At 38.2% G+C, this 25,933-nt stretch overlaps 1 protein-coding gene across 1 annotated transcript in view; it reads left to right on the top strand.

Annotated features, from left to right (window-relative positions):
* Positions 1-23,092, top strand: part of ube3c (ubiquitin protein ligase E3C) — a 62,043-nt gene extending 38,951 nt beyond the window's left edge. The window contains exons 17-24 of the mRNA XM_022666681.2: positions 2,134-2,231; positions 4,178-4,310; positions 5,001-5,248; positions 12,107-12,319; positions 15,543-15,731; positions 16,579-16,645; positions 16,818-16,948; positions 22,412-23,092. Of these exons, the coding sequence (XP_022522402.2) occupies positions 2,134-2,231; positions 4,178-4,310; positions 5,001-5,248; positions 12,107-12,319; positions 15,543-15,731; positions 16,579-16,645; positions 16,818-16,948; positions 22,412-22,582 (1,250 nt within the window). The 3' untranslated portion in view covers positions 22,583-23,092. The remainder of the gene's footprint in view (positions 1-2,133; positions 2,232-4,177; positions 4,311-5,000; positions 5,249-12,106; positions 12,320-15,542; positions 15,732-16,578; positions 16,646-16,817; positions 16,949-22,411) is intronic.
* Positions 23,093-25,933: the final 2,841 nt, after the last annotated feature.

The raw sequence follows: 25,933 nt of genomic DNA, 5'->3' as shown, positions 1-25,933 counted from the left end.
TTATTAGCAGAGTCCGAATCAAGATCAACACTTTTATTAGCAGAGTCCGAATCAAGATCAAGACTTTTATTAGCAGAGTCCGAATCAAGATCAAGACTTTTATTAGCAGAGTCCGAATCAAGATCAACACTTTTATTAGCAGAGTCCGAATCAAGATCAAGACTTTTATTAGCAGAGTCCGAATCAAGATCAAGACTTTTATTAGCAGAGTCCGAGTCAAGACCAAGATTTGTGGTAGTTGAGTCTGAGTCAAGACCAAACTTGTAGTAGTTGAGTCAGAGTCAAGACCAAACTTGTAGTAGTTGAGTCAGAGTCAAGACCAAGATTTGTGGTAGTTGAGTCTGAGTCAAGACCAAACTTGTAGTGGTTGAGTCAGAGTCAAGACCAAGACCAGGACATAGCAATCTGAATCAAAACCAAGACTTTTAGTAGTTGAGTCTGAGTCAAGACCAAGACTTGTAGTAGTTAAGTCTGAATCAAGACCAAGACCAGGACATATAGAATCTGAGTCAAAACCTAGACTTGCAGTAGTTGAGTCCAAGTCAAGACCAAGACTCATGGTAGTCAAGTCTGAATCAAGACCAAAACCAGGATATAACGAGTCTAAGTCAAGACCAAGACTTTTAGTAGTCTAGTCAAAGTCAAGACAAAGACTGGGACATATCAAGTTTAAATCAAAACTCAAAAATGACTTTAGATGTCAAGTCTGAGTTTATAGCATAACAGTAATGCTTGCATCTGTACTGGCTAAAACCTTTTTACTGAAAAACAATGACAATATACAAATATATGTTCTTTGCTTTTTAAGCAAAAATTGAAAGGGATTAAATAATTCCTTTTAAAAATTCAGGAATATTCAGAAGTCTGAGTGAAGACTGAGCCTTTTGTTAGTTGAGTTCATAAATAAAAGCGCTTGGTGTATTTTTAGACTAATCATGTTGATAATTGTTTTATGGCTACAAAGCAATTAACAGTTATCACGGTTAATCCACTTATTATGAATGAACAATTATGACTCTCTCTTTTAAAAGCATGTGCGCGACCCACTTTTGGGTCCCCATCGGTTGAAAATCGCTGATCTAGTGGGTACATGTATGTTCCAGCTATAGGAGCAACTTTAAAGTATTTAAATCAGGGGTGTCCAAACTACGGCCCGCGGGCCATTTCCGGCCCGTTTCCTTTTTTGGAGCGGCCCGCGAGGTATTTTAGAAATAGAATGAAAGTTGGCCCGCTGTTAAGCAGATTTTTATAATGTGAGATTCAAAGTTTGAACGCTAGGTGTCAGAAACGGGCAAAAGAGTCTAAAAGCGGAGAGAGTGCGCATTTCTAGCGCAGAAAAACGGGACAAAGAGTCTAAAAGCGGAGAGAGTGCGCATTTCTAGCGCAGAAAAACGGGGCCAAAGAGTCTAAAAGCGGAGAGGGTGCACGTTTCTAGCGCAGAAAAACGGGGCCAAAGAGTCTAAAAGCGGAGAGGGTGCGCATTTCTAATGAAAAAAAACGGGGCCAAAGAGTCTAAAAGCGGAGAGAGTGCGCATTTCTAGCGCAGAAAAACGGGACAAAGAGTCTAAAAGCAGAGAGAGTGCGCATTTCTAGCGCAGAAAAACGGGCCAAAGTGTCCAAAAGCAGAGAGGGTGCGCATTTCTAATGAAAAAAAACGGGGCCAAAGAGTCTAAAAGCGGAGAGGGTGCGCATTTCTAGCGCAGAAAAACAGAGTCTAAAAGTTGCCGTAATTAAGGAGTTTAATAATAAGAGACATCATGAAATGAAACATCAATTTGAAAAATCTTAGTTTACACAACACTGTCAAAGATAAAGATAGTGAGTCAAGTAAAATGGTGTGTAAATGAAACGATCAGGAAAAATATATTATTTAAAGTGCTATATTTCATTATTTGTTTTATTACAGAGTCTGTGGCCCGTGACTTCAAAAAAAGTTTGGACACCCCTGATTTAAATGCATTTATTAGAATAGGTGTACACACATATTTATAAATTATGTAGTGAATTAGAATAGTAGCAGGGTGGTTTAAATGTATATTTGCTTAATATATGAGCATCAATTTAAGTTGGAGAGGGAGTTGAGTATGAAAATGCTTGAGGAGTTAATTTAATGCGGCTTGTTTTCTCCTACAGTTGGGCTGGAGCCTCCGCCGCTGTCCGTATCAGAAGAGAGACACCTGGCCATCCTCACTGAGCTGCCTTTCGTCGTTCCCTTTGAAGAAAGAGTCAAGGTACAAGTCCAGGCCCTGGGTATCATTTCTGTGTAGAGTGGGAAATTAGCACCTGGGTAAATCTGATCAACCCATAAGCCATTTTAATATAAGAATATTGTGCTTAGATAGTGTGCTGTGCTGTGGTTGGTTGGTTGTTATGGTTAAAGGAAGTGAGCACAGACTAAGGAGTGTTTTCTGTTTGTTCGTAAGAGTTCCCAGTATTGGTTCATTTTCTCTGTAGGTCTGTAGAGTACTTGGCTGTTGAGGTAATGGACCATGAACACAGTGTGAGGCTGTGCTTCTGGATCCGTGTTGAGCCAGTATCAGATTGTTGCGGTTGTGGATTTGGTTGTTAATTGGGTGAATAATAGGTGCAGGACGTATCGTCTTCCTGTATTATATTACCTTGAAAAAATAAAAAATAAATAGAATGAACTTCACCTGTGTGAGTAGAGACTTCCTTTTTTTTTTTATAATTTTATTTCAAATTTTTCCAATTTTCTCCCCAATTTACACGGCCAATTACCCAACCCACTCATTAGGACTCCCCCTATCACTAGTAATGCCCCAACACACCAGGAGGGTGAAGACTAACACATGCCTCCTCCGATACATGTGAAGTCAGCCACCGCTTCATTTCGAGCTGCTGCTGATGCAGCATTACCGAGTAGCATCACAGCGCTAACGCTCGGAGGAAAGCGCAGAGACTCGGTTCTGATACATCAGCTCACAGACGCCCTGTGCTGCGGACATCACCCAAGGAGTGATGTGGGGAGAGAGCGCCATCTACCCACCCGGAAGGAGCAGAGCCAATTGTGCTCCCTCCGAGCACCGGCAGCTTGAGAGCAGAGAGTTCCTTAACTAGACATTGATTGTTTTGTAGAAGGGCGTATGTTGGACGCCGGCATATTGTCAATTCGGGAAGGTACCTTTCCAGGTGTTGTGCCAAATTATGTCTATCTTACTAAATTCAACTCCCTTAGAGTGCACCTCTTTTGGTCTAAGCAGATTTTGGTCAGGACTATGATTCGCTGTACTATTTTCAGCGTAAAAGGTTGATGTGAAAACATCCTCAGTATGACAAATATCTACCATATTTATTGCACTATAAAAGGCACTTAAAATCCTTTAATTTTCTCAAAAATCGTCAGTGCGACTTTATAATTCAATGCACTTTTCTGTATGAAAATTGACCAGAATATAGATGTTTATTTATAATGCACCTTATAGTCAGGGTTCATACGGTTATAAAAAAAAAAAAACCTGGAAAAGTCATGAAATTTGAAAATGGCAATTTCCAGGCCTGAATAAATCTATTTGGTCTACAAATCCTAGTGTTTCCGTGTATTGATGGAGAAAATCTATTTAGAGCTAACAAATACGTGAGCTCAGAGTTAATTCAGTAATTTAACTCTACACAATGGAGTTCTTAGGATCTGACCCACATTTTATTATTAAAGATTGTGTGTCAACATTTTATCTGATTCATTTTAGATTAACATATCATTTTTTTATTATAGTTTTAGTTGATTTTTGGTTTTATTGTTCATTTCTGCACTCGTATGGTCATGAAAGCATAGGAAAGCCATGAAAAAATAATGGAAGTGTATTGGTTAAAACTTGTATGAACCCTGTATAGTGGTAAACATACAGTAACTAAATTAAGTATAGTGTGTAAAGTAAAGCCTCTGGATATTTTAAGGTGCAGCACCCCTTACTAAAATCAAATTAAACATTTCCTGTAGTGAGAAAGAGTCTGAGTCTAGAAATCTTCGGCAGTACGCTCTCTAAAAGAACAGCTCTTGATAATTTTTGCACATGATTATCTGAACTTTTTCCTAAATAAAGTTTCCAGCAATGCATCAAAGCACATACAGCCAGCAGATGGCTCTGTATGATCGGCCACATGTCTTTTCTCCTTGTCTTCATGTATTTCTGTCTCTCTTCTGTCTCTGCTGCTGTAGATCTTCCAGAGACTGATCTACGCTGATAAGAGGGATGTTCAGGGAGACGGCCCGTTCTTGGATGGCATCAACGTCACCATCCGGCGGAACTACATCTACGAGGACGCCTACGATAAACTGTCACCTGAGAACGGTACTGACCTTCTGATCATTATACTGAACTGATATATGATTCAGTGCTGCAAATAGCAGTTCCACAGTGTAGTTAGAGCTCTGATTACACACATTTTAGAGGATAAAAACATGATAAAAATGCGAGCCAATGAAATTGTAGTGAGCATCTAATCAGACGTGCAAAGTTGTGAATCTAATGATTAATATTTTTATGAATTAATCAAACGTTTTTTGGTTGTTAATAAATTCATCTAAAAATGAGTTTATTAATTATTCTAAAAGTGTTTTTTCCAGGTCCCCAATAAATGTTAAAATAAATCACTGAAAAAGCATTAATGTTTATTTTTTGTGTTTTAAAAACTGCATTTTTTAAAATATACAATTCTACCTAATTCAGAAAACAAACCACAAATACAAATAAATAAAGTTAGTGTTGTATAAAGTTACAAAACTCAATTCAGCAAAGTAAGTAATATATGCTGAAAATTATTTGATTTTTGATTTATTTTTACTGATTTATCGATGAGAAATGGAAAGGCAGAATACTGACAGACACAGCGCCCTCTAGTGGATTTGATTAAACTATTATTCTTCTGCCAGTTGGTAAAGATCAGAATCAGCACAATCAATATTAATAATCAGTGATGTAGTTTCATGTAGCACTGAGAAGTTTTCCTGTTTCTGATGTGAAACCTGTTCTGTGTTTCAGAGCCGGATCTGAAGAAGCGGATCCGAGTCCACCTCCTGAACGCTCACGGTCTGGATGAAGCCGGGATCGACGGAGGAGGAATATTCCGCGAGTTTCTGAGTGAACTGCTGAAATCCGGCTTTAATCCCAACCAGGGCTTCTTCAGGACCACCAACGAGGGGCTGCTGTTCCCCAGCCCCACCGCAGAGATGCTCATCGGAGAGAGCTTCACCCGACACTACTACTTCCTGGGGCGGATACTGGGAAAGGTAGATTTACCTGTGTTTATCTTTATCATCCAAACCACGTTTACAAGCAGTGCTGCTGGAGTTCTTAAACATCTTAGTGTTACTGCTGGACTGAGATTAGTCCACAAACAGCGTCCTGTGGGCGGCGTCCTGTTGGCGGCGTCCTGTCACAACTAGGAAAAAACTAAAGAATGACCAGCACAATCTGTGCACAATCAGTGGACTCCAAGGTGTTTAAAACCTCCAGCAGCACTGCTGCATCTAATCCACTGGTAATTGGGTTTTCGGAACCAGATGCCTTTCAGGTACCTCTAGGAGTATTGAGTAGCATTTGAGTTCTTTCTTTTCATTCCTCTTCTTTTTCTTTTTCTCCCTGTCTGTTTTTTTTTCTTTCTCTCTTTCTTTTTCTTTTTTTCCTTCTTATTGTTCCTATCTTTTTGTCTTTTTCTGTTTGTATTCTTTCTTTCTTGCCTTTTCCATTGGTCTACTGTTTTCTTTTTTTCTTTCTTTCTTGCTCTTTTTTACCCTTTTTTTGTATTTTTCTTCTGTTTTTTTCTTTATTTCCTTTTTTTCTTTCTTTCTTTCTGTTGACCTATTTTTTCTTTTATTGTTCCTTTCTTTTTTCTGTCTGTATTCTTAACTTTTTTTATTGATCTCTTTTTTCTTTCCTACTTTTCTTTTTTCTTTTTACCCTTTTATTTGTTGTTTTTTCTTTTCTTTTTGCTCTTTCTCTATTTTTCTTTATTTCTTTCTTTCTGGTTCTTAGTTGTTTTTTGTCTATTGTCCTATTGTTTTCTTCCTTTTTTCTTTTCACCTGTTTTAACTCTTAAGTCTTTCTTTTTCCTGTCTGTTTTTCTGTCTCTCTCTCTGAGTTGATCATGCAGGAATGGTGCAAATATAGCATGAATATCTCTGCTGTTTTTAATCCATATGTTCCAGCACAGCCACTAGATCAGATGGGGTATAATATCAGAGTGAGTATCAGGTACTGAATGCTGGAGCTGGCTGATGCTGAGTGTCTGAATGAGCTAATAATACAGTGTTAATCTCTGCAGAATGAGGATGAGGTGTGGAAATCTCAGTATCGGTTCTGCTATCTGAGTGCAGGTGGGCTGGGGGTTGATAAGGCACGGGCTGCTGTTGACCCGCTCCGCTCTCTGCTATTATTACTGTATAAAACCCAAAAATGAGCCGCTGATGTTGAATAGATGGAAGAAGAGTCAACAGCAGCCGTTATTGAATCCAGTTACGTGTGAAGAGTCAATATTGCCTTTGGTCTAGACTGGTTTTCAACAGCTTCTCACATATAATTCCTGAGAGGTGAGAGATCATTTAGCAAAACTGCATCCAAAAAAAAACATCTAATCTCAACATATTTAACATTAATAAATGGAGAGAACTGAGTTCCCTGTTTTTAAATTTAACCATTTCTCATGGTTAGATTCAGGTTTCAGTAGCCTAGAGATTTTAATTTGGTTCTTTAAGGAACCAGATTTCATACTGAGAAATCCCAAAGGTTCTTTCAGGAACCTCCAAGAGTATTCTTTATTTTTATTCCTGTCTGTCTTTGTATTCTCTCTCTTTCTTTTTTTCTGTCTCTTTTTGACTTTCTTGTTTTCTGTTTTAATTTTTTTTAACTGATTTTGATTCTTTCTGCCTTTTTCTCTTTTTCTTTATTTTTCTCTTTTAGAATCTTTCTTTGTTGTGTTTATTTATTTTTCTTTCTTTCTTTTTCTTTCTTTCTTTCTTTCTTTCTTTCTTTGTTTTTAAAATGTTTTTTTTTCATAACTTAAACTTAGTTTTTTGTTTATTTGCTTTTTTCATTCTCTATTTTTCTTTGATCATTTTCTTTTTTTCTTCCTCGATTTTTCTTTCTCTATTTTTTGTTCTTCATTTTTATCTTGTTTCTTTTTGACTTTTGTTTTCTGTTTTAATTTCTTTTAACTGATTTTGATGATTTTCTGCCTTTTTCTCTTTTTCTTTATTTGTCTCTTTTAGAATCTTTCAATGTTTATTCTTTTCTTTCTTTCTTTTTTTTCTTTCTTTCTTTCTGTTTTTAAAATGTATTTCTCTTAACTTAAACTTAGGTTTTTTTTCTTCTTTTCTTTTCTCTTTATTTTTCTTTCTTCATTTGTTTCATTCTTTGCTTTTTTCATTCTCTATTTTTCTTTGATCATTTTCTTTTTTTCTTACTCTATTTTTCTTTCTCTATTTTTGTTAATTTTTTATCTTGTTTCTTTCATCATTTTTTTTCTTTCTTTGCTTATTATTGCCTCTGTTTTTCTTTCTTAATTTGTCTTTTTTGTTCTTCTTGGCTCTTTTTAACCCTTTTATTTATCTTTTTTATTCTTTATTTCTTTCTTTCCTTCTTTTTGTATCCCCTTTATTTCATCATTCTGTCTCTTTTTGACTTGTTTTCATTTTTTCTTTCTTTTTTCAAACTTTATTTTTTTAATTCATTTTCTTTCTGTGGGTTGATTATGGCATGGTGCATATATACAGAGTATATATATGTATATGGTGATCATGGATCGATAATGAAGGGCGAAGGTCGTTTTCAATTAGCGGCCCGAGTCTGAGTGCTGGGCTAGCGGACGGACCCGAGCGTTTTATTTATGAGGTCACTGCAGTTGAAAGTCAGGCGTATTTGTGGCCTTTTGATCCAAACAGGTTCGGCCGGTCGAGCTTTTCATCAGAGCGGAGTGACGATGCTGCGTCTCTGAGATGTGATAAATTCACACCACTGTTCAAAACTGATAAAAGCTGAAAAAAACTGAGAAAATTTAGAAAAACTGATAAAAGCTGAGAAAAGCTGAGAAAAACTGAGAAAAGCAGGGAAAAACTGGAAAAAGTGAGGAAAAAAAATGAGAAAAGCTAAAAAAAAAAAGCTGAGAAAAAGGGAGAAAAAAATGGGAAAACTGATAAAAACATAAAAAGCTGAGAAAAACTGATAAAGGCTAAGAAAAAGCTGAAAAAAGCTGATTAAAACTGATTAAAGCTAAGAAAAACAGGAAAAACAGAGATAAGCTGCTATGTTTTTTATCTACAGTTGATGTAAACCTGATGATCTAAACCTGATGATTAAATATCCTTCCCCTCCAAACCAACCCCCCTGTCCCTCACTCTGAACTGTACCTGAATATCTGCTCCCTGTTGTTTTGGCTGCGTCTGAATGTCTGGATTTATTATCCGCTAATGTTTTTAAAGTTTCTTTAATGCCTCTGGGCCGGATTGTTTATGTGGAAAAGCAGCGGCTGGGATATTAGGTGGGGGGTGGTGTTGGGTGGTATTGGGGGTGTTGAGGAAGGTGAAATGACCTCACACCGCGAGCCCCCCACTCCTCAATTACGCCCCTCCATTAGCCGATGGTTCCCGGGCCGTGTTTGCGTAGCCGCCTGCGCGCTAAATCAGCTACGGCCATAAATAACCCAAACCCGGCCCACCGGTAATAGAGTTTTGATCTGTTTTACAGTCACCAGTATCAACACCGCTTCTGACGAGGGGATTCGGACCACTTATTAGAGCCCCCCACACACATACACACATTAATACACACACACACACCTTTTACTGAGTATCAGACACGGCCTGTGAGAAATGGGCCCCTCCTCCCATCTTATTCCATTCTCTTGCCCCCGTTCCCCGCTAATGGCCCAGGCAATTAAGATGAGGAGATTAATTTGAATTTGACTTTCAATTAACCCTCTTTCTCTCTCCATAAATACGCCGGCGAGTGGCAGGGGGAGTGGGCTATTGATATTTGTTTAGTGCTGTTATAAAGGCAGCTGACATAGATTACAATTACATCACTGTTGCAGTGCATCCCACACACATTCAATACACACTCATATATATTTATATATATAAATACGCACACTCCAACGGCCCCCCAGCCTTCATTATACTAATTAATGCTGCTGAGGGTAATGTGATGCAGTCACGTTAGGCTGTGATAGACTTCTGAAAAGTGTTTAAACTGCTGGGTGAATTACAGGCAGCTAGCTCACGTATTGACGCTCGCTGGAGACCTGTTTATTAACTCATTGTGTTGGAAGCAGACCCACTTAAAGATAGCGTCATAACAGCTTTCAGATACTGCAGATTGCAGATGCTGAAACAAATTGATTGTGCTAAAGTTTAGGGCTGACTGTATTATACAGCTATTGTGCTTTAAAATATCAGCTTTAGGATCTTGCTAATCTCAAAAGTATAGATGTAAATAAATTCAGTAAAAAAATATTTTACATTGTAGATTAAAACTAAAGCCATCTAATCTATAAAGAAAAATTAATTATTTAGCAAACAAAAAAAGTGTTAAACCAGTCAGCTTTATGAGGTAGAGTCACCTGGAATTCAGGCTTTCAGTTAACAGCTGTGCTGAACTCGTCAAGAGTTAATTACTTAAATGTCTTGCCTCTTAATAAAGTGTTTGAGAGCATCAGTTAAAGTAAAGTAGTGAAGAGGTAGAGTTACAGGTATACAGTGAAAAGCATCCCCACAGCATTGCCGAGTAGCATCACAGCGCTACCACTCGGAGGAAAGCACAGTGACTCGGTTCTGATACATCAGCTCACAGACGCCGCCTTGTGCTGATCTACAACACCATAGGAGTGATAAAGGGGAAAGAAAGAGTGCCATCTACTGCACCCACCCAGAGAGAACAAGGGCAATTGTGCTCTCTTGGGGCTTTGACCGCTGATGGCAAGCTGCATGACCGGGATTAGAACCAGCGATTTCCAGATCATAGTGTCAGCACTTTAGTTGGCTTGACCACTCAGCACCTATTGAGATTTTTATCATTTTCGTTCCACTTTACAATTATGTCTCAATATCTCAATAAAATACATTAAAATTTGTGGTTATAAGGTGTCAAAATGTGAAGTTCAAGTGGTATAAATACTTTTGCAAGCCTCTACAAATTTTACAGTGTTCTAAAGGTCTGCTGTATTTTTTAAAGATTATATAGGCATAATTGAAGCCCTACAGGATATTCTCAAGCTTTCAGCCAAGCTTATGTGGAGCTTATTAGAGCCGAATGGTGCCAATAATGCGGGACTTAACGTGAAAGCAGTGACTGAAGTCCTGTAGACGTGCTCTTCATTCTCTAGATTCTCTAATTTCACACTTTCTTCCACATTTTCTACTCTGTAATTTACTTGCAGACTTTGCTGAGAAAAGTTTCCCCGCAGAGAGGCGACAGCCGGGAAAGCGAAGGTCACAGTCTGACTGATGGCCTCGGCGTTTGAAAAGCGTGATATTTTTTTATTGATTCTTAATGTTGTAAATTAACAAATTTATTTGGCAGCAAACAGAAGGCAGGCGCTTAAGTTGTTGGCGTTTAAACTCCCCTGATGGCGCGGCGATTTGCATTAATTACCTTGCCACTGCACTCACTGATATTAAAAGGCGCGGCCGTCATTAATCCTTTTTATCCTGAGTCATTTTGGCACAATTTCTGGCAATAAACAGCAATAAATAACCGGGAGGCCCAAAGAACAGTCGCCGCTTTTGCCTCCATATTCTTATTGCTGCTTGTTCCCGGTAGCCGGGTTATTGATAGGTTTCAGGGGGGTCCCGCGTCGCATATGTCGCCGCTCCAGCGCGGGCTAAGTGGATTATTTTGCATAAAAAAATGCGGGGTGTTTTTTTGGGAAGTCTGGCGATTAACCTGTGTTTAGAAAAATGCCCTGATTTACGAGCCGCCTGTGTGTTTTAGATGCGTGCATTATGGAGATTTGGGAAATTTATAATCCATTTAGTTGATGCGGCCAAGGGGGTTAGTGCAATCCTTTATAGGAGCTCTGTATATTTTAATGTCCTGAAATGGGCTTTTTTCAGGACTATTCCAGTACATTAGCTTTACGGCTTTACGACTCGACTCGAGTGCTTGGTGGCGTCTCGGGTCAAGGTCAGGATTCTTTGGGTGCTTGGGAAGTTTGAGGCTGCTGAATTTGTGCTGGTTGGTGTTTTTTTTTACTGCAGATTGTTAGAATGTGTGAACATTGTAAGATCAGCTTCTGTGTTTTTGGTCCCAGTTCTGTGGTTAAAGTTGGGGGTCTAAATAAAATTCCAAAAAGTTGGATATCATCACTCACGGCAGCTTTATAGGAGAATGAAAAAAACTTAATAGGGGAGTTTCTCAAGCAGGAATTAAGCCTAGTCCTGAAATAATTGAATCTCCATTTAAAATGCTGTGTATTCAAGGGATAGGCTTAATCTCTGCTTGAAAAATCAACCCTTTAACTTATAGTGAAATTCAGTGTAAAAACATTTTTTTTATATCATAACTGCAATGATATGTTAAAGAAATAGATAATAATAACCCCCCTAATTAGCCTACCAAATAAAACCCACCCCTGCACTAGGAGTGTCAGGGCAAGCGCATGCCTCCTCTGATACATCTGAAGTAAGACTGTGCATCTTTTACCGATTACTGCTCTTGACTTGATGCAGCATCACTGGGAAGCAACACAACACGCTCAGAGGAAAGAACCGGATCCCCAGCTCTGATACATCAGCTAACAGATACCTGTTCTAACCAGCATCACAGAGAGAGCGCCACCTACTGTACCCACCCAGAGTGGGTGAGAGTGTTGGCAATTTTAGTTTATCAAGCTAAAATGGCTTTTGCTGGAAATGTGTGTGTACATAAGTGTGTAATGTCTGGGTCGATCAGTGTCTTGGTTATTTCTAAAGTTTCTTTTTCTTGCCACTGTTTTCACTATTACCACCGTGGTTGTAAAAAAGCTACAAGTGCGTGCTGATGCGATTGAGGCGTACACTTTACTCACTGCTAATTAGTGACGTATAAACAGTATGAAATGTAATATATATGTTGTATCTTCACTCTTCTTCCTCTCTCTCTCTCTGTGGTTTCAGGCTCTGTATGAGAACATGTTGGTGGAGCTGCCGTTTGCCAGTTTCTTCTTGTCTAAGCTGCTGGGAACCAGTGCTGATGTGGACATCCACCACCTGGCGTCTCTGGACCCGGAGATGTATCGGAACCTGCTGTTCATGAAGAGCTATGAGGGCGATGTGGAGGATCTGGGGCTGAACTTCACCGTGGTCAACAACGACCTTGGAGAAGCTCAGGTTAGAAATCTACCTCCTTTTACCTTGTGCTCGACATCCCACTGCCTCACTTTACCTCACTCTGCCTCACTCTACCTCGCTCTAACCCCCTCTCATTCACTCTACCTCCCTCTACCTTTACTTTACTCTTCTTCACTCTACCTTTACTTTGCTCTTTTTCACTTTACCTCACTCTATCTTTACTTCCCTCTATTTCACTCTACCTCTATTTCAGTCTACCTCGCTCTACCTCTACTTCCCTTTATTTCACTCTTCGCTCTACCTTCCTCTTATTCATTCTACCTCTACTTTGCTCAGCTTCACTCTACCTCACTCTACCTCTACTTCACTCTACTATGCTCTACTTCACTCTACCTCTACTTCCCGCTACCTCACTCTACCTCTACTTCACTCTACTATGCTCTACTTCACTCTACCTCTACTTCCCGCTACCTCACTCTACCTCTACTTCACTCTACATCTACTTCACTCTACCTCACTCTACCTCTACTTCACTCTACTATGCTCTACTTCACTCTACCTCTACTTCCCGCTACCTCACTCTACCTCTACTTCACTCTACCTCTACTTCCCGCTACCTCACTCTACCTCTACTTCACTCTACCTCTACTTCACGCTGCCTCAGTCTACCTCTACTTCACTTTACTATGCTCTACTCCGCTCTACTTCACTCTACCGCTACTTCACTCTACTATGCTCTACTTCGCTCTGCTCCGCTCTACTTAATTCTATCTTACTCTACCTCTACTTCCCTCTACTTCACTCTACCTCACTCTACCACTACTTCACTCTACCTCATTCTACCTCTACTTTGCTCTACTTTACTCTTCCTTGCTCTTATTCACTTTACCTCACTCTACCTCTACTTTACTGTACCTTACTCTACCTCATTCTGACTCACTCTACCTTTACATTACTCTACCTCATTCTGCCTCACCCTACCTTTACCACTCTACCTCTCTCTAATTCACTCTACATCACTTTTCCTATTACTTCTTGACTCTTTTTAATTCTACCTCACTCTACCTCTACTTTGCTCTACTATCCTCTACCTTGTGCTGTACCTCACTCTACCTTGCTCTACATCGCTCTTCCTCTACCTCGTTTTACTTTGCTCTAACTTAAACTGTCTGGCTCTGCCTTGCTCTACGTTGCTAAAACACAAGTAACAAACATGATGTAATAAAGAATGAAAAACTAAAACACAAGTTAGTGTAGAAATAATTCATATAAATAATCTCTCATCTAGTCCGTCTCTTTCTCATGCTTTGTCTTTTGGTCTTTTTATTTCTTTTGTTTCTCTCTCTTCTCTTTTTGCTGTTAATGATTATCCCTGGTCTGGCCTCAGTGGCTGTGTTGATAAAGCACGTTTCTCTCTCTGTGTTTACCGGCACAGTCCTGCCACCCTGTAAAAGAAGAGTATATAGTCATACAGTGTAGCTTCCTACAAAACTGATTACCTTTTTTCTGAGTATAAAAGCGTGAATTCAACTGCTCAAAACTGTGCTGGACTGAGGTGCACAGCTTTCAACACGTGCTCACGTTTACTAGCACGTGCCCAACCATGGTTGTGTTTACTCCTGGCCGTTCCATCAGAGAAGAAAAAAATCTATTGATGGAACCTGGTCTATATTCAGTATATTCAGGTAGTCAGCTGACCTCATTCTTTCAGCACATACTGTTGCTGAACCTAAACCTGCAGACCAACTGCAGCATCAACCAACCCCACATCATTTACTTACTTAAATCCAGGCGGCATGCATTTATTTGTGTGCATATTTGTATGTCGCAGATCCAATGGTGCTGGATTGTACATGTCAAATAAGTAAGTAAACAGGTAACACTTTACTTGGATGGTCCATTTGATGGCCTCTTTGATGCTCAACTGACTTTCAACTAACATTCAACTACATGTCTATTAAATGCAAATGAACTAAAAGGTGAAAGTAAATGATTCTCTATTGAATAAAACCCAACATTCAACTCTAACCCAAACGCTTATCTTAATATTTTAGGATTGGGTTTAGGGTTAGATTTTAAGCTTAGGTTAAAGTTAGGGTAAGGGTTAGGTGTAGGGTTAGATTTTAGGGTTGATTAAGGGTTAAGGTTAGGGGTTAGGTGTAGGGTTAGATTTTAGGGTTGATTAAGGGTTAAGGTTAGGGTTAGGTGTAGGGTTAGATTTTAGGGTTGATTAAGGGTTAAGGTTAGGGTTAGGTGTAGGGTTTGATTTTAGGGTTGATTAAGGGTTAAGGTTAGGGTTAGGTGTAGGGTTAGATTTTATGGTTGATTAAGGGTTAAGGTTAGGGTTAGGTGTAGGGTTTGATTTTATGGTTGATTAAGGGTTAAGGTTAGGGTTAGGTGTAGGGTTAGATTTTATGGTTGATTAAGGGTTAAGGTTAGGGTTAGGTGTAGGGTTAGATTTTAGGGTTGATTAAGGGTTAAGGCTAGGGTTAGGTATAGGGTTTGATTTTATGGTTGATTAAGGGTTAAGGTTAGGGGTTAGGTGTAGGGTTAGATTTTAGGGTTGTTTAAGGGTTAAGGTTAGGGTAAGGGTTAGGTGTAGGGTTAGATTTTAGGGTTGATTAAGGGTTATGGTTAGGGTTAGGTGTAGGGTTAGATTTTAGGGTTGATTAAGGGTTAAGGTTAGGGTAAGGGTTAGGTGTAGGGTTAGATTTTATGGTAGATTAAGGGTTAAGGTTAGGGTTAGGTGTAGGGTTTGATTTTAGGGTTGATTAAGGGTTAAGGTTAGGGTTAGGTGTAGGGTTTGATTTTGTGGTTGATTAAGGGTTAAGATTAGGGTTAGGTGTAGGGTTTGATTTTAGGGTTGATTAAGGGTTAAGGTTAGGGTTAGGTGTAGGGTTAGATTTTAGGGTTGATTAAGGGTTAAGATTAGGGTTAGGTGTACGGTTATGTTCTGTTTTGAATCATTTACATTCAACATAGGGTTAAGTTAAATTTAATGGAGATTCAATTCAGTGTTAGTTGAATGTCAGTTGAGCATCAACAAGGCCATAAAATGGACCATCCAAGTAAAGTGTAAGTAAAGTGTAAACAAAAAAAAACAGTAAACAAATAAATAAATAAATAGGATATAATACAACAGAATAGAGCAAATCAGAAGCCGTTTTAGCTGAAAAAGCCTTATAGGAGAATCAGTTCTGAAGTTTTTACTCAGTATAATCTCGTTTTCTCCATCTCATCCTTTTTCCTTTGGTTTTTCCAGGTGGTTGAGCTGAAGCCGGGGGGAAAAGACATCCCAGTGACCACAGCGAATCGCATCGCCTACATCCATTTAGTGGCCGATTACCGCCTGAACAAACAGATCCGCGCACACTGCCTGGCCTTCAGACAGGGACTGGCCAATGTGGTCAACCTGGAGTGGCTACGCATGTTTGACCAGCAGGAGATACAGGTAATGCTCAGCCAAGCGTGCACAGAGTGAAAACACACACACACACACACACACAATTTACACCTGCTCCTGACCCTGCATAAAGTGTGACAGGGCTGCAATATAATAAATTCATTAAATAATAATTAATAATTAAAACGTATTAACCAAATCATTTTAAATAAATGTTGATTTTAATTATAAATGATACATAAACAATCAATTAAACAGAATAACAGTAAAATAATCAGTGATGATTGCAAGTAAAAAAAAGACATAACAAGGAGATGGCGTGTACCTGATCCCCCAGTAATGAAAGAATAGATTAAAATAGTCAATGAAATATATGTTTTGGAAAAAATTGCATTTGCTATTAGGCTGCAGATGTGTGGGAAAAATGGACAATTTACATGAAGAATAAAAGACCAGATTTCATTAAAACACAAACAGAATATACTACTAATCAGAAAGAATATATTTATTCCTTCCATATTGGTTTTTTTTTTTTTTATTGCAAAAATAAATTAATTAAAGCCATCCTCTGTGTTAATAGTTCCTTTTTCTGTATACCTTTTTTGAAGGCATAAAAAATTATAATTGTGAATTGTGATATCAAAAATTATAAAAAAAAGAAGAACTAATCAGTGATACTTTTGCCTAATTATTTTACTACATATGGTCAGTTAGTTAATAATGAATTCATGTGTATAATTTCAGTATAAAAGTGTTTAGGGACTGTATTAATCAGTAAAAACTGAAATAAAAAAAAAATACAATGTGCTGATTTGTATCTCTGTATTTGTTCTTTCTTATGCTAAGATAAATTTTGTTGTGTATTTTAACTGTTTGTGGGTAATATTTTTCTCAGGTTCTGATCTCTGGAGCCCATGTTCCCATCTGTCTGGATGACCTGAAGAAGTTCACCAATTACTCAGGTACACCTCCACCTTTTACTGTCTTACCTGTCCACCTGTTCTCCAGTACCAATAATTTCTTTCCCCCTGAAATATATAACAGACGGTGCCGTCCCTGATCTCTGATCTCTGATCAGGTGAGAATGGTAAAAGTAATGAAATGTTTAAGAATAATGTCTCGCTCTGTGTGCAGGTGGATATTCAGCCACTCATCCGGTAATTAAGATCTTCTGGGACGTTGTGGAGAACTTCAGCGATGATGAAAAACGTAAACTGCTCAAGTTCGTCACCAGCTGTTCTCGCCCTCCACTACTGGGCTTTAAAGTGAGTTATGAAATAAATAAACGAGTAAATTATGAAATTCCATGGAATGGTACAAAATGATCTTGAAGTATGACTTTATTCTCAAAGTATTACAACTTTTATCTTAATACCACAACTTTATTTGCTAAAATTACAGTTTTATTGTTGAAATATGACTTTATTTCCAAATTTTACAGCTTTATTTTATTCTCGAAATATTGCAAATTTGTTACGATTTTATTCTCAAAATATTACAACTTTTATCATAAAATCTTACAACTTTATTCTCAAAACTTCAGTGCTTTATTATCAAAATATTACACCTTTTTTTATAAAGTATTCTGACTTCATTCTAAAAATATTATGAAATTATTCTCAAAATATTACGACTTAATTAATGAAATATTACGACTTTATTCTCAAATTTAACGACTTTATACAAGAAATATTATGACTTTATTCATTAAATATTATGACTTCAAAAAATCCTTAAAAATTTAAGACTTTTATTTTACAAATTTTACTTTTTTCCTCAAACTTTCACAATTTTATTCAAATGTGTTCCTTTTTTTTTTTTTTGACAACTTTATTATGAAATTTCAGTTGCTAGTACCAAATGATAGTACTAAAAAGGTTGTATCAATTTAGGAACATCTTCACTAATGATCTAAACATACACTGACATGCCAAAAGACAGGGGACTACAATATGTAAACTGACCACGAAATGTTACCATAAGGTGACGGCTTGTGAACGCCCACACCTGTATAAGTTGTGAGGTGTTATCTTGTGAGTGGGGCTGGTGAGCGAATACTTAAGGCAGTGTATAGTGTATAATGGATATAATGGCCCTGGATTTTACCACTACAGGATAGATGCACTACAGAATGCTAAACTGTGAATATGATGAAGATCTAGCTCATGGTGAGGTCAGGCTGTAGAGCTGTGTGTGTGAGCAGGTGGTGGTGTTGGGCCTTTTGTTGTGTCTGTTGTATCAGAGTTCAGGTAGAGTTCAGGAGCTCACCTGGACGGGGGATTGGCTGTAGTTAGAGCTTCATTTGTTGGGCTTATCAGTGGTGGAGCTGCAGGCTGGGCTGGTCTTTACTGTGGGGTTTAAGAGCTTAATAGAGCCGCAATTTAAGAATCTATAGTGTGTTAATATAGTCACTAATACACACTCCAGAGTTCAGTCAACACACACACACACACACTGTAATCTGGGTTCTGGTGTTCTTCATGGGTCTCCTGGCCCATCGGCTCCAGATTAATAATCATAGTATAAGAACGCTTAAATGGCTGAAACTGCAAATTGTTTAAAGAAAGAAGCAGAAAGAAAGTTAAAGATGAACTCACAAGACTGTGAGCAGTTACATCTCACGCCACCCAAAGAGGGAATGTAGTTAAACAGAAGAGAATCAGACGAATGTCTTAGTTTTATAATACCAACAATATTCTGCTGCTGATGTTCTGTTTAAGTCTTTCTTTATTGGTAAAACTGATCAAAATTATAACCCGCAAATTTCTAATGTCCATAATATTGTTGCTTTCACTGATAGCAATACTACTTTATAATGTGGTAATATTGTCACTTTTTCTCAAAATTTGATGGCTTTATGCTCAAAATATTACAAATTCATTTTCTAAGAATGACTACTTTATTTTTTTTTTTAATTATGACTTTATTTTCTCAATATTATGACTTTATTCTCAAAATATCACAAATTCATACTGAGAAAATTATTTTCAGATATTTTCAGAATATTATTTTATATTTTATAATATTATTACCAATGTATTTTTTTCATTATGACTATTTTCTAAATATTACTAATATTATTTTTTTAAATATTATGACTTTATTTTCCAAAAAATAAGATTTTTTAATCTTTAAATATTACAACTTTATTCTGTGAATTTTAAGCCTTTTTCAGGAAATTCAAGGAATATTACTACTTTATTCTGAAATATTGTCACAAAATATTACTATTTTTCTACTTTTCTTCTTGAATTTGTGTGGCAGAAAGTACAGAAGGTAACCCAAAAGCAGTGTGTACGACTCTTACGGAGTTAAAACATTAGTACTGTTGTTTCTTTGCATTATTTGAGTTTGGAAAGCTCTGCATATGTTACCTTATTTTGACCATTTCTCATTTTCTGCAAATAAATGTTCTAAATGACAATATTTTACTTGAAATTTGGGAGAAATGTTGTCCGAATATAGTTTGTAGAATAAAACCACAATGTTCATTTTACTCAAACATAAATCTATAGATAGTTAAATCAGAGAAATTTTATTTTGAAGTGGTCTTTTAATAGTGTTTAACAGTGGTTTTAAAATCCTTTTAAATAATTTTAAGTCATGTTGCAGCATTGAGACATTGTAAAGCAACAGTAGCTTTACTTTGAAAACAAGCTCATAAAAATCATCAGAAATGTTAAAACTTAAAGTTAAAACTTGTAGGAGAAGGTTGTTGAATATTTCTGATTTCTGATTGAAAGTGTAGAATAAGATCTTAACTTGTTCGCAGTAGAAATAGACTTTATTAGAACTACATTTACCTAAGTTTAAAAAATCATTTTAATGCTAAATCCAGTCGAATTTTGACCGAAGTTTAACTGGCACAGCAGAAGGAGAAGAGGCTATTTAATGAATTTGACTTTGCAGCAGACAGAGAGTACAGGAGGGCTGGAGGAGAGCGGTAAAGAGAACGAGGGAGCGAGACGGAGGGGTGGGGGGTGGTGGATTGGTAGCGAGACGGTCCAAGGCAGGATGCCCTCTCACCTCTACCTCCTCTCCAGCCAGCCCGGCCTTAATTAGGTGCCGTTAAACACCCGGGAATTCATTAAGGCAGAAATGGCCCTGTCAGAGGAAGCCATTTAAAAAAGATGATGGAAACCTTTTCCTCAAAATGATGGCTCCCGCCCTGACACTTCCTCGATAAGCAACGATACTTTAATACGTTAATTGTTAGAAAAATGGGGCTGTTAAAACGGAACCCCCAGATTGGTTTAATCGGGTTCGCTCGGGGGTTGAGCCCCGCCGCAGCCCGCGGGCCCGCGCTAAAAGTCAGGGAGAATTTGTGGGCGGTTGTGTGAGATTTCGTGATGGCGGCGACCTTATGGGTATTAGGTGTCAAACGCTGTGATGATTTGGGTGATGGAAAGCGCTCAGGCCTGATCTTGTGTCAACACGTCGTATCGCACCAGGCACGCACACGGTCAGCAGTTCTGCTTTATGTTGTCAGGAGTTGAGGTGTGGAGATTGCTTACAACAGCTGGACGAACTTCTCTTAGGCTCTTTTTGACTATAGCATTGAAGATACCTATAAGCTTTTCCAGTATTAAATACAAAATGTTATATGCTAAATTAAATATGGTGTCTAAAATTACTGCAGTGATACAGTAGAGACCAGAAACAGAGCTGGATTTACCTACTCATTTTTGACTTTATCTCCCAGACCAGTGTCTCAGACCGCCTTCATTGAGTTTTGAAGCCCAGACTAAAGAATCAGAAGCAGAGCCGGTCTTATCTTCTCTTTCGGTAGACCCCTTCTTCCAGGACAAGTGTCTCAGACTGCCTTTATTGAGTTTAGAGCCAAGCCTAAAGAATCAGAAGCAAAGCTGGTCTTATCTACTCATTTGGTAGACTGACCCCTTCTACCAGAACAAGCATCTCAGACTGCCTTCATTTAGTTTTTAGAGCCCAGCCTAAAGAATCATTACATTACATTACATTACATTTGACAGACGCTTTTGTCCAAAGCGACTTACAATAGTAATAGAAGTTAAAGGTAAAACATTTTTAGATAGGGAAATAATGGGATAGAGGAGTGAAGGAGGGGAAGAAGGAAATGAGGTTAGAAGTAGTTAGTGTGTTAGAGGTGTTAGGAGAGTAAGTGCTCTTTGAAGAGCTCTGTCTTCAGGAGTTTATTAAAGATAGTAAGAGATTCTACTGATCTGGTAGTAGAAGGTAGTTAGTTAGAGGTGTTAGGAGAGTAAGAGCTCTTTGAAGAGCTCTGTCTTCAGGAGTTTATTAAAGATAGTAAGAGATTCTACTGATCTGGTAGTGGAAGGTAGTTAGTTAGAGGTGTTAGGAGAGTAAGTGCTCTTTGAAGAGCTCTGTCTTCAGGAGTTTATTAAAGATAGTGAGAGATTCTCCTGATCTGGTAGTAGAAGGTAGTTAGTTAGAGGTGTTAGGAGAGTAAAGCTCTTTGAAGAGCTCTGTCTTCAGGAGTTTATTAAAGATAGTGAGAGATTCTCCTGATCTGGTAGTAGAAGGTAGTTTGTTCCACCATTGGAATCAGAAGCAGAGCCGGTTCTTCCAGACCAAGTGTCTCAGACTGCCATCATTGAGTTTTGAAGCCCAGACTAAAGAATCAGAAGCAGAGCCGGTCTTATCTACTCTTTCGGTAGACCCCTTCCTCCAGACCAAGTGTCTCAGACTGCCCTCATTGATTTTAGAGTGCAGCCTTTAAAGACCAGAAACATCAGCCCAAAAAACACAGGAGCTCCATTATTTTAGCGAACACTGTTACAGCCCACAGTTAACATTAGGCATGGTGCTGATTAGTTCAAGTATATCTGCTTCAGAGAGTCCTACTCTGTTGGCAATACAAGAACGTTCTCTGATGTTTACATATTAGTGCTTTAGATTCACCACCAGTGTTTGTTTTTTGTTTATTAAAAAAATGCTTTGTAGATTAATTCTAAAGACATCCGAAATATAAAGAAAAACAGTAGTAAACTTTAGTAAACAAAAAAAGTGTTAAACAAACCAGAATATGTTTTATATTTTACATTCTTCAAAGTAGCACCTCTTGCTTAGATTAGACAGTTTTGCACATCTCTGCTGGATTTTCTTCCAGTGCGTTTTATGAGGTAGAGTCACCTGGAATTCAGGCTTTCAGTTAACAGCTGTGCTAAACTCATCAAGAGTTAATTACATGAATTTCTTGTCTCTTAATAAAGTGTTTGAGAGCATCAGTTAAAGTAAAGTAGTGAAGAGGTAGAGTTACAGGTATACAGTGAATAGTGAATATTTCAGTCAATCCAAAACATGTATTAAAAAAAAAAGAACTTGGAAAGTATCCTTAAGTGCAGTCACCGCAAAGACCATTAAAAACGTTGTAATGATGAAACTGGCTCTCATCAGGACCACCCCAGGAAAGGAAGAGCAAGAGTTTCCTCTGTTGTACAGGATAAGTTCATCAGAGTTACCAGCCCCAGAAACCACAAGTTAACAGCTCCCCAGATAAGATCACTAAAAGCTTCTTCACAGAGTATTTAAGTTTGTTTAAGATTTTAAGTTACTACATGATTCCTTATGTGTTCCTTCATAGAAGGCCGTTCTGTAGCTCTGGTGTATATTAGCACTAGCGCTAGTACTAGTCAGAAATCATTTTTAATAATAGATTAGTATTTGTGTTGTTTGTAATGACATATCTCCCCTAATTCCTGATTGTTTTTTTTTCTCTTTCCCCTCAGGAACTGTACCCAGCCTTCTGCATCCATAACGGGGGGAACGACCTGGAGCGCCTCCCCACCGCTAGCACTTGCATGAACCTCCTGAAGCTGCCGGAGTTTTGTGACGAGCAGCTGATGAAGAGCAAACTGCTGTACGCCATCGAGTCGTCCTCGGGTTTCGAGCTCAGCTGAGGAGCGATTCCCCTGCACTGCTGGAGCGAGAGAATAAGAGGGAGAAAGAGAGAGAGGGAGAGAGAGGGAGGACTATGTGGCCACGGCACTGGGACTGGAAGTGACCAGCTTTTGGAGAGGGGCAGCTTTCGTCTGCAGCAGATGTGCGCTGATTCGCTGGGAAAAGAATGATGTAGAAAAGAGAGAGAGATAAGAACAAAACCCCTCTATTGGAACCTCTGAACCTCTGCTTTGAGACAGGAGGATGGAGGATGATTTGGAGACGTGCTGTAGGGACTTTTGGGGGAAGGATGGGGTTATACCAACTTTTTTAGCATTTTAAAAGACTGTGTTTGGGTCAGTATAGTCGTATATGGTATATGTATTCATATATATATATATATAAATACACTTATACTGCTCAAAACTCTCCATGAGAAACGTTAGACGTCACCATTCAAGGCAGTGCAATCCAATAACGTGATGCATATTTCACCAAAGATTTTGCTAGGCTGGTGTTTGGGAGTATCTTCAGATTTTTGCAGTGCTGGTTTGGGTGTTTAAAAAAAAAAAAAAAAAGGAAAAGGAGAAAGGCGGTGGATGAGCTAACATGCTAGCTCTGCTCTTTTTTGTCGTGACTGTGCGGAAGATGTAGCCTTGCCAGTAAAGACACAGTAAAGAGGTCGGCTGTACTAACTAACACAAGGACGTTCTTACACAGTATGTTGCCAAAACATGAGCCTTTAACACAAACAAGCAGAAGATTCTGAAGATTTCGCTTTAAGATTTGCTGTAAAATGCTAATCTGACTGCTAATCACTTTAGCTTAGCCTCGCATAGACCAGTTTAGCATTCGCTAAAAACAGTGTGCTCAACAGTGTCATTTTAGCTACGCTAAAAAGTGCTAGTTTTCATGCTTAACGCAGTAGCTAAAGGGGAATTTAACCTGTCGTATTTTCAGTATTTTGTTTTTTCAGAGTTTTGTTTTTTCATTTTCTCCAGCTTCATTGTTAAGGAAGGCCGAATGTTTAAGGGCTGGATTTTCCAGAAGCACAAAGATCGTGGTTAAATGGTAGATTGCTCATCATGCAACACACAACACGCAACACTACGATGATCTTAGCTAGGGCTGGGCAATGTGGTAAAAAAATAAATAAATAAATAAAATTGTATTACCATGTTTAAAGACATCTTCAAGTGTCACAATTTATTTATCACAAAAAATAATATTTTGTGACCAAATCATTAATAAAATGCCATTAAAAGGATTCTAAATAACTGTTTTTCCATATACTCAGTGTTCTAAACGCACTAATGATACCAACGATTTACTTAGTAACAAAAAAGTAACAAATTTATCATTATACAATAAAATTGTGTCATATTGCCCAGCCCTATGATTGCGATCAGACCCTCGACCCTGATTGCCTTTTTTGAGATTGAGAATTACTATGTAGCTGCTGTTGTTTATATGGAAGATTTACAGGGGAATTCTATAAATTTTTTAACAAAATTACAGCATAATTCAGTGGTGGAGATGTTAAACAGTCATTCAGCCACAAATACAGACTCTTCTACGGTGGCCGAGAAAGCCCAACGCAGTGCAAATTGAAAAGCGCTGCAAAAGCACAAAACACATCAATCAAAATTACAACACAGGCGCAGCAAATAGAAAAACGCGCTGCAAATAGAAAAACGCGCTGCAAATAGAACCACAACACAACGGAAGTGAGTCACAACACAACGGAATTTTCCCGGGGGACCTTAAAAGATACTGTACCAGCTAAGCTGCATCTTCAGTAACGTCTCGGACTTCACTATGTGTACAAAGGACAATAAGTGGCAAACAAGGCGTTTTGTGAAGCAGAACTTTTAATAATATGCACACAACCGTGGTAATCACAGGTAATAAACATAACTTACTTTTCAGAAGCTTGTTTGCCACTTAAGTTACTGTCCTTTGTATACAGCTGGTACAGCATCTTTTAAGGTCCCCCGGGAAAATTCTGTTGTGTTGTGACTCACTTCCGTTGTGTTGTGGTTCTATTTGCAGCGCGTTTTTCTTTTTGCAGCGCGTTTTTCTATTTGCTGCGCCTGTGTTGCAATTTTGATGGATGTGTTTTGTGCTTTTGCAGCGCTTTTCAATTTGCACTGCGCTGGGCTTTCTCGGCCACCGTACTCTACCAACTAAAATACCCATCCTTTGGGGAGTATGTAGCCCAGCCTAAAGAAGCAGAATCAGAACTGGTCTAATCTACTCATTTGGTTCAGCTTAACCAGTGTTCTCTTAAATGAAGTTTTATACAACAAAAAAACACTCTGGATGATCTAGTTAACATCTTAATTATTTGAATTATGAGGAAATTTTGAAATGTATTGGAATTCCCCTTTAAAAGGTTGCAGTTATGTTTGCGAAATTACTTGTATGGCATGGTCAATCGCAGAAAGTTTAGCTATGTACATGTAGCAGGTGAACATTTGTGTTACTAAATCTAATATTTTCATTTCCATTTTAGAACAGTTTTACACAGTACAGGCCAAAAGTTTGGACACACCTTCTCTTTTTCAATGCGTTTTCTTTATTTTCATCACTATTTACATTGTAGATTCTCACTGAAGCATCAAACCTATGAATGAACACATGTGGAGTTTTATGTACTTAACAAAAAATGACCTGGCCTCCACAGTCACCGGACCTGAACCCAATCCAGATTTGAGGTTTGGGGTGAGCTGGAGCACAGAGTGAAGAAGACAAAGGGGCAATAAGTGCTAATAAACACCTCTGGGAACTCCTTCCTTCCTGCAAGACTGTTGGAAAAACATTTCATTTCAGGTCTTTGAGAAGCTCATTGAGAGAATGATGATACCAAGAGTGTGTAAAGCAGTAATCAGAGCAAAGGGGGGCTATTTTTGAAGAAACTAAAATATAAAAGTTTTTTTTTTTTTTTTAGTTATTTCACCTTTTTTTTGTTAAGTACATAAAACTCCACATGTGTTCATTCATAGTTTTGATGCTTCAGTGAGAATCTACAATGTAAATAGTCATGAAAATAAAGAAAACGCATTGAAAAAGAAAAGGCCTGTACCAATGGAAGCGGAGTTTAGTGGCGTACACTGTTCAGACGAATGTTAGATATACAATAAAGGTTTTTTAAATATTATAATTGGGTGAAAACATAGGATTTGGTGGCCACTTTCACCTGCTGTGTGGACGTAGTTCTTTTTTTCAAGCGATTGGCCCTCCTGTGGAGCACTGTTAGGTGTTGTGTATGGTTTTATGATCGTGAGCTCTTCTTCTCTATGTTGTGAATATTAACTGTACGCACAGTTCCTGAAGGGATGTACGAGCTCAGCATGGTCGTGTGAATTATG

Source organism: Astyanax mexicanus, chromosome 8 (assembly GCF_023375975.1).
Source record: "Astyanax mexicanus isolate ESR-SI-001 chromosome 8, AstMex3_surface, whole genome shotgun sequence".
Classification (NCBI taxonomy): domain Eukaryota; kingdom Metazoa; phylum Chordata; class Actinopteri; order Characiformes; family Acestrorhamphidae; genus Astyanax; species Astyanax mexicanus.
Note: the sequence above shows the minus strand (reverse complement) of the source record. Positions and strands in the feature narration are given on the sequence as shown.